Genomic DNA, 8,970 nt, shown 5'->3' with positions numbered 1-8,970 from the left:
CACCAGCTCACATCAAGTGATATACATAACCAACTGAAGGCGGATTTGGTTCAACACGTGTGGGATAATCGTCCCGTTGAGGAGGAGGACGAAGACAAGTACGGGGACGAAGACGAGTACGAGGACGAAGACGAGGACGGGGACGAGGACGAGGACGGGGACAAAGACGAATAGATTAGTTTTTTTATAGAAATTTTTATGTGTATATTTATTTTGGTGTGTTTTTTTATTATAATTTATTTTTATTATTCATGTATATTTTTTTAGTTTATGTATTTTTTTGTATTTATTTTTTAATTTTAATACATTTTTATTTAATTATTTAAATAAATTGGTTTTTATTTAATTAGTTTAATTATAAAAAGAAAATAATAAAAAAACACACTGTGACCCAACTTGTAGCCCCTACACCATTACACTTTAAAAAACAAATTTCCATCCCATGCTGACTGAACACCACGTGTCACAATTCGCCCCCAATTGTAGCCCCTCTATTACACATGGCCTTAAAACCAAATAAAAAGCTAAACGGGTTTCAATAAAAAAGAATGCAAAGAATGCAATAAACCAGGTGGTGTCAGGGTTTGATCCCCCTATACCCCTATACATTGAGTTAAACCTAATGGACATAATCCCATTTTTTTACCTTTGATATTTGAAATAGAATCCGGTCAAATGTTTAGAATCAAAATCTATTATCTTATTAGACCCTGCTGTAAAATCAAGTTAATCCTTTAAACAATCTCCTCGTAATAGATAATAGAAAACATATAATATTTTAAATTACATTAATCTATGTGTAGATAATTATACATAGATTGAGTTTAACCTAATGGACATAATAAAATATTGGTTCATTAACGAACATAAGCAACTCATGGTTCATTTTGTTGGGCATATTTTGTAAAACATAGCAATTTATAAATCCCAAAGTGTAACACAAACAATTATAACATTTGATTGGCATAAGAAAATTTCATCTCAAAGAAGCCCTTTTGCATCTAACACTTTTTTATCTTACAAAAGGAACTAAAGTTGCATGGAAAGGGAGAAGAAATAAGTTGAGTTTCCCACAAATTTTCTAAGTCATTTCTTCAATAATTTACAAAAAAAAAAAAAACAAAGAAAAAAAAAGAGAGAAGATTAATCCCCTTCACACCAAGATTCTAATTAAGCCAAAACCCCTTTCAAAGTTAGTACCTTTTTCCACTTCCACAAATTCCTTCATAAAAAACAAAATACCCATATGATTTGATTAATCACCTAGAAATATCATAGTCATTGTACCCAAGTTGTTGCTCCATTTCCCAGCTCAACTTTGAAGCAACTCTTTCATGGCAAGGCACATACTCCTGTTATAAGTCAAACAAACAAGGTCAGACAGTTGACTTTCAAAATTCTTTGACCTAAAAAGTCAAAGGCTTCATTACCTTCAGTTTTTTAACCAAAACCTTAGCAGTTGGCGCCAACACGATGATGTGGCGAGCACTCGGGCTGATGAAACCTTCCTCAACCGCTTTATCGATAAACGACAGTAACGAGTTGTAGTATCCATCCACGTTCAACAATCCAACCTGCAAGATTTAAAATTTTAGTTAATTAAAAATTCATTTGCTTTGAAGTACAAGATAATATATGACCGAAAGTTACCGGTTTATCATGAATGCCGAGTTGAGCCCAAGTGATCACTTCAAGTAGCTCTTCAAGAGTACCATATCCACCTACATTTCATCTTACAATATCTCTCTTTTCCGGATTATATTACAAAAAAAAAAGAAGTAAATTTTAACTTCTTGAAAGAAGTGAATTTTACTAAATTTGGTCAATTGCCTTAAGTAGATCAGAGCAGGTGATTGATTGTACACTTCATGAAAAATAATAAATGAACTAACAAACAAATATTTATGACACAAGGTTTAATCATTAAGGTGACAATCACTTTCATAGCACAACTATGTACAATTTCTTAGGCTGAGGGGCGTGGAGCGCTAGAAAGGGCGCAAGAGGGCAGCCGGGTCGCGCCCCGGGGCGCGAGGACCACACCACCGAGGCGCGAGAGGGGCGCGAGCGCGGAAAAAGAGACAGGCGCAAGGGGTCTCGCGGGAGCTGATGGGCGTAAAGGGACTTTGGGAAATGGGAAAGAGACGTTGGAGGTGGTAAAAATGAGCCGTTGGCTCTTTAGTTAATAAAAAAAAAAAAAAATTTTCTCTATATATATCTATATCAAATACATACCAACATCAAAATAAAACATACAATTTTCTCTCTATTAAACCTATATCAAACCCAAACCAACACCAATATCACATACCAATATCACATACCACACCCAAAACCCAAAATCACCCCATCTTCCAAACCTTTTTTTAAAAACATGGCTGGAAATTGGTACCCAAACCTAGATTCAGATTACAGTTACGACGATTTATGGTCGGCACCGGACCAAGCGATGTTTTATTCGGGGGTCGCAACAACCATCCGGCTTTCAACCATCCAACATACAACCGTCTCCTAACTTTGTAGTTCCGGAGACACAAGAACCAGAAGGTGAAGCTGCGGGACAAAGAAGACGCGTCCACCGGAAAAAACAAATTGCAACGGACGGGTCGGGTTCGGCTTCGACCGGAAGGACGAAACGGAAAATCACTCCGTGGTCATCGGATGAGAAGGAAGCCCTGTGTCGGGCTTGGATAGTCACTTCTGAGGATCGGCGTTGCGGTAATTGTTTTAACGTTTTTAAAAATGATTTTTAATAAAAAAGTTAAATGACATACAAATTTATTTATGCATTTTGCAGCGGACTACCAAAAGAGCAAAGTCTTTTGGACAAAGGTTAGGGAGACGTTCTATTCGCTCGTTGGGAGTACAGAGCGGAACGCCAATATGATTTCGGGTCGGTGGACCGAAATCAGAAAATTTGTCGGCTTGTTTACTAATCTGTTCAACAGGAACGCCGGTCGTATGAGACCAAGTGGCAGTGACGATTTGGCGGTTTATAATTTCACTGTCGAAGAGTGGAAGCAGGAGTGCCTGCGGAGGTATGGGACGGTGAAGACGTGGGACGATGTAAAGGTGTGGGAGAGGTTGAGAAGGTGTTCTAAGTGGGTTGAGCTGGTGGCGCCGGACGTTGATGCGGAAGTACGGCCGAAACGGACCAAAACTAGTTCGTCTGGAGCGTACAGCACTTCCGCCGGGTCGGATTGCCGGGTTGGATTCGACCTAAACGTTGCGGGGGAGGAAACGTCTTCACCGCCAAGGAGGCGGCCATTGGGAAGGGACGCCAGGGGCAAAAAACCGGCTGAGGGGCAAGCCGTAAACATCAACGATCTTGTTGAATCCCTCAATAAATTCAACAAAACCATGGAGGTGGTCTCTAATGACAAAAAGGAAAAAAAAAAGAATGAGAGATTTGGAATTCCTTACAAGAGACTTCAGTAACCTAAATCCGGTCGACCAAATGCTGATGGAAAAACAAAAGGAACGTATCCGGAAGAGGTTGATCGAAGAAGACCAAGCCGAATAATAAGAATAATGTTTTTTTTTAGTACTTTAATTTTTTTTTTAGATATTAATGTGTTTTTTTAATTAATGTGTGGTTTTTTTAATTAATTTATGAGTTTTTTTAATAATACGTTTTTTTAATACATTTATAAAAAAATAAAAAAAAAAAACCGCTCGCGCCCCCTCTCGCGCCCCTCCACACCATGCCCCGGGGCGCGAGCACCACTACCAACACCCATCTTATCAAGTTTCTCTCTCTGTCACACGTCACAATATTATTGGCTGGCGCCCCCACTCGCGACCCCTCTCGCGCCCCCCACACCCCACAGCCTTAACATGATCACAAAATTACAAAACACAAATAAAAATAAGTAAAACATTTAATGAAAGCAATGGACTTTTACTTCAAATCTGGTGTATTTTAATAATCATAGACTAAAAAGCACAAAATGTACCTTCTGCATACATTATTGTACCTTTGTTATTGGCAAAACCAAGTACTATATTTTCTCTTTCACTTATCCATAACCAGAATCATTTTTCTTGATTATCAACTATAGTTATAGAATTGGAATCATAAAAGAAACAATTTGCTGTATGTATTCTACTTTCTTGCAATTTAAAAGACAAAATCATCCTTTCATATATCTATAAACACTGCAGCATATTTAATTATTTAAATAAACTTACATGTGTGTATAGTATTAGTATCCATGTTGCTATTAGTTTTTATTTTATTATCCAATAAATGTTTATGGTGTGCATCCATTTTATTTATAAAAAGGCAACAAGACCACATTCATTTTACCTCATTTTTCACTACAACTTCATGTTGTGCATCCCTTCTATTTTTATAAAAAATAACATACAGCAGCCTAGAGAGTGTGGATTATATTATATATATCTTTTATTATTGTAGGTCCTCTATCCTATTAGATGATAAATTAAACTTAGTATTATACTTATGTTATATTGTTATTATGTTATTATTGTTATTATTAGATAGATAGATAGAATATGGCGGCTGGCTGTATAACTGTTATAAACGGTTAACCGCCATTTTGCTTAGTGTATAAATATGTCTATTTGAAGAAACACTAAGTGACCCCGGGCAGATTACGGATAATCTGAGGATTAAATAGATGTTTCCCACGAGGGTTAGTTCCGGCAAAGATGGTTATTCTTCAGATGACCTGCAAAACAGACACCGTGAGCTCGTCACTGAGAAGGGGGGGTTCCTCCTTGTGACCACCCTCCGGCGTGAGAATCAGACTAGATTGCTCTGAATATAAGTGTATATTAAGAGAAATAGCTAGTGAAGATAAGATACAAGATAATGATACCGTTCCAAGGTGTTTGAGTATTTATAGCCGAAGGTAGGTTTCCAAGCAAGTATAGCCAGCTGTATAATATTCCTTTTCTACCAACTGTGGGCTACGCACGTGCCATGCTGGCAGTTGGTGGGTAGGCAGCGGCTGATAGTGACATGGCCGGCTGTGTACTATTCCTTTTCCGCCGGCTGTGTACTATTCCTTTTCCACCAACTGCAGACTATGTACGTGCCACGACAAGGGTTGGTGAGTAGGCAGCGGCTGATAGTGACATTTTGTACTAGAGCGTGCTCCTCGTACTGTTGTCGGTGAGCTGTCACCCTGTGATTGGTTCATGGGCTGCTTTTGTCAGATCTTGTCTATTTTGTCCATACCTTGGCAGGTATAGTACAAAAGATCTTCCAGAAGCGTACGGACTGTCTTATTTGGGCGGGAGTATTCCCGCCTTGCTCATTCCTTCTTCAGGTGACACTGAATTATTGAGAGTTAGTGCCTTGTGCGTGTAGCCTTGCTATTAGTGCGGGTAGCCTTCCCTGATGGCTTGTATCCGCAACTGCGGGAACAGGCGGGGTACTTCACCATTGAGAGGCTTTTCCTGCGGGAACAGCTGGCGTACTGCGCGTAAGGTCTTCATCTCTGAGCATGGTTGGTCCTGCGGAACCAGTTGGTCCTTGCGCAGACGTCCCTCTTCAAGGTGAGTCTTGCGGGTCCAACTGGACTCTGCTGGGACCTACCTCTTCACTATTGTACTAATGTATCATTCATCAAGATATTTCAATAAAATATCCATTTCGTTTGCATTATCTTTTTGTTCATACACACACATTCAAACACAGAAACATGAACAAAACGAATTCAATTATGATGTTAACGATGATTAAGACTTTCGCTAATATATCCCACACCTAAAAGGCAAGTAATTAAACCTAGCATTTAGCAACACCTCATGCAAACTACAATGGTCAAATGCCTATGAGACTTTAGTGAAAGAATATGCATATGAAATTAATATTAACCTGGTAAAGCAATAAAAGCATCAGAATGCCTTGCCATTTCTGCTTTCCTTTGATGCATATCTGCAACTGCTTTCACTTCTCCTACAGTCTCACCAGTCAACTGCAAGTCAACAAAAATAAATTTCAAAAATTAAAATAATAATCTAGAGAGAGTAATTCTGGAGAGAGAAATAGGAGTGCTTGCAGTAAAGCAATGATGAGGGTTGCAGGAATGGTGGACTTCCAATAATCTTTTACAGAGTCAGCATTTTTTACACTGTTTGCAGTACACATACTCATACATATACATGCTTATATGTGTAGTATATCTCTATATCTATATGTATATTCAGAAAATGACAAGGAAGAAAGGTACAAGAGGTTAACTGTGCAGACTGAAGTTTTCAGGGAAAAATGACACCACAAAAGGAAAAAAACATACAAATCATTTCAAAGCAAAAAAACATTATATCCTAATATCCATTACCTCAATTTTCTTTAATAATATTCATACATTTTCCATACCAAGAAATAAAAATTAAATATTTTTTAAAGTTTTTTTTTAAAACTCATACCTCTCTAGGCATGAGGGTCTTGGGAATGGCCCTGCAGAAGAAGAGAGACAAGAACATGACAAAAAGTTAGTTTAAAATCAAAGAAAAAAAAACCCCAACAACAAACACACTGATTCTGTTCCTAAATGTTACACTTAATTAAAAAATTTACCTTTTTAAGGTCATAATAACATTAATAATAATAAATAATTAACTAACACTCCATTACTTATTACTTACCCTATAACATGGCGACCACCCTCATGAACAGCTTGAGAAACCAATCCCATTAATCCAATGCTTCCTCCTCCATAAACCAAATCAATGTTTCTTGAAACCTAATAATAAAAATCACATCTTTTTCGCATTACATGCAAAGAACACATTTGTATTGTTCATTGATGAAACAAGAATCTTGGAAATGTAAAGATTGAAAGAAAGAACACATTTTTATTCTTGACTTTGGAACAAAACCCTCAAAGCTTTGAGCTTTTTATTCTTGAAAAATAAAAAATAAAAACATTCGAGCAATAAAGATAACAGATAAAACAAGATTCAAAACAAAAAGTGACTTTTTCAAGAACCCCATAAAAATAGAAGAAGAAGAAGAAGAAGAAGAAGAAAGAGATTGAAAATCCCAAAAAAGAATGAAGTTGTTATATATGTATGTTACCAATTCTTTTCCAAGCTCAATAGCTGCATCTTGATAGCTGGTCTTCTTGCCTTGACTACTTCCACAGAAAACACAAATTCTTTTGAACTTTGATATTGTAGCAGTAGCAGCATCTTTCTCCATTTCACTCCTGTCTCTATCTACTTTTCCTTTTTATTATTAGTAAATAACAATAATAATGGAAGGAAGAATCTGCTCTGTTTAAACCTTTCAAGAAGCACACACACAATATATAATATATAGCGGGTGACAGAAGATAGGACTGCAGGATTTATAAAACAATAATATTTGAGGGGTGGGGGGGTGATTGTCTACTCTGTGAGTCTGTGTAGTCCTTTTGGCTTAGACCATTCATTAATCGTGCTTCTTGTATTTATAAAGAGGATTTGGCACGTGAGAGACCTCGTATCCCATACCCTTGCTAGCACGTGTGGGATAGATGGATACCTTACCATACCACTTATTTTCAATTCAAATTTCATATTTAATTATCCATACAAGTTTAAGATTAAGTTTTAACTTTTAAATAGGTGGTTTAAATAGATATTTGCTATGCATTCCATAAATTAAGAAAATGTTTTAGAACTTAATTAAGTAGGTATAAACTTAAAAAAAAATAAGTAGATATACGTGTAATTAATCTAAAGTATTAACGATATCTCTTTCGTATAAAGTATTAACCTAGCTAAAGTTCAAGTGTAATATTTGACATACTCAAAAACGAGTGCCGGCCCGAGAAAGCAAAAAAAGTTTTGGATTGAAGGCGAAAATTTTTTTTGGCCTTAAGTGAAAAATGAGTATTTTGTTGGGTTTAAACAATTTAACTTGGGTTGTGTAAAAAACCTGTTAGTATTCCTGTATAATAAGATCTGAAAGAAGAACATAAATAAACAAGAAACGGTGAACCCTGTGAACAGACCGCGAATCTGTGTAAGGGAATTGTGTTTGACAGAAATACTAACATGTTCGGCATAATTCCCTTACACAAATTCGTGGTTTGTTCTCAGGGTACTCCGGTTTGAAGCAGAAGTGTAGTACTGCCAGACTTGATCACTTGCCTGAAACGAAACCATAGCAATGTTGTTGCAGCAAAGATGAAGAAGAAGAAGTGTGTATTGGTATGTGTAAACTGAAGAGCTGGTCCTGGTTATATAACCACACAATCATAATCGATAATGATCATTAAATTGTAATTATATTCAAATAATGGTCATTAGTGCATATTTGAAAATCGAAAATAATAATCATTATCATAATGATTATTAATGGTATTGACCAGGCCAACATATTTTGAATCTCAAATAAGAATTCAAAAAATTGTCTAGCACGGACCCGAGTTTTTGGAGCTTTATTCGTGTCCGCGGGACGTGCGGGCACGCACGAGTTCGAAGAATTTATAGTCTAGAAACCCAAATTTGGAAACTCCCCCCTACGCGCGCGTAGAACTTGTGGTAAAACATGTCATAAATATTCAAATGAAGTAAAGGCTCTACCATATATACAACTCTTTATTTTGTTCCCAATCCGATTTGGGACAACTTACTTATTAAGACTTCATTCACACTTTAAAACTTCCAACAAAACTTTGTATAAAAATAAGATTAAAATGTCTCAAATGAGACTATAACTCATTAACTTTTGGTTGTGAGTAATATATATTTGTCACTAGACCAAGCTAGTAATTATTTTATTATGTTTAAATATTAAATATAAAAATAGTTTTTAATAAAAATACATATATTTATTTTTAAATCGGGCCGAACGGGGTGTCGGGCATGTGGCCGTCGACCACCCAGCCACCCCCAAGGGCCGACCCTGTCAGAAACAATATTAAATACCTTAATTTAATACAAATAAATAAATAAAAAGTGTTCAATCTTCAAAACTATCCTTTTAAACATAGCCTTATTAATACT

The 8,970-nt window shown here is 36.5% G+C and overlaps 1 protein-coding gene across 1 annotated transcript; it reads right to left on the bottom strand.

Moving 5' to 3' along the window:
• Positions 1-961: 961 nt before the first annotated feature.
• LOC143581031 (cytokinin riboside 5'-monophosphate phosphoribohydrolase LOG3-like) lies at positions 962-7,369 on the bottom strand. The gene is made up of 7 exons (XM_077063910.1): positions 7,055-7,369; positions 6,622-6,719; positions 6,403-6,433; positions 5,849-5,948; positions 1,651-1,721; positions 1,431-1,574; positions 962-1,352 (listed from the first exon to the last, which is right to left on the bottom strand). The coding sequence occupies exons 1-7, from the start codon at positions 7,175-7,177 to the stop codon at positions 1,260-1,262; spliced, it is 660 nt and encodes a 219-aa protein (XP_076920025.1). The 5' UTR covers positions 7,178-7,369; the 3' UTR covers positions 962-1,259.
• Between the last annotated feature and the right edge of the window lie 1,601 nt (positions 7,370-8,970).

The sequence above is a fragment of the Bidens hawaiensis genome, unplaced genomic scaffold, assembly GCF_021521415.1.
Source record: "Bidens hawaiensis isolate Kalapana, Puna unplaced genomic scaffold, B.hawaiensis_p1.1 tig00030794_1, whole genome shotgun sequence".
Lineage (NCBI taxonomy): Eukaryota > Viridiplantae > Streptophyta > Magnoliopsida > Asterales > Asteraceae > Bidens > Bidens hawaiensis.
This window is presented reverse-complemented; position numbering and strand designations above follow the sequence as displayed.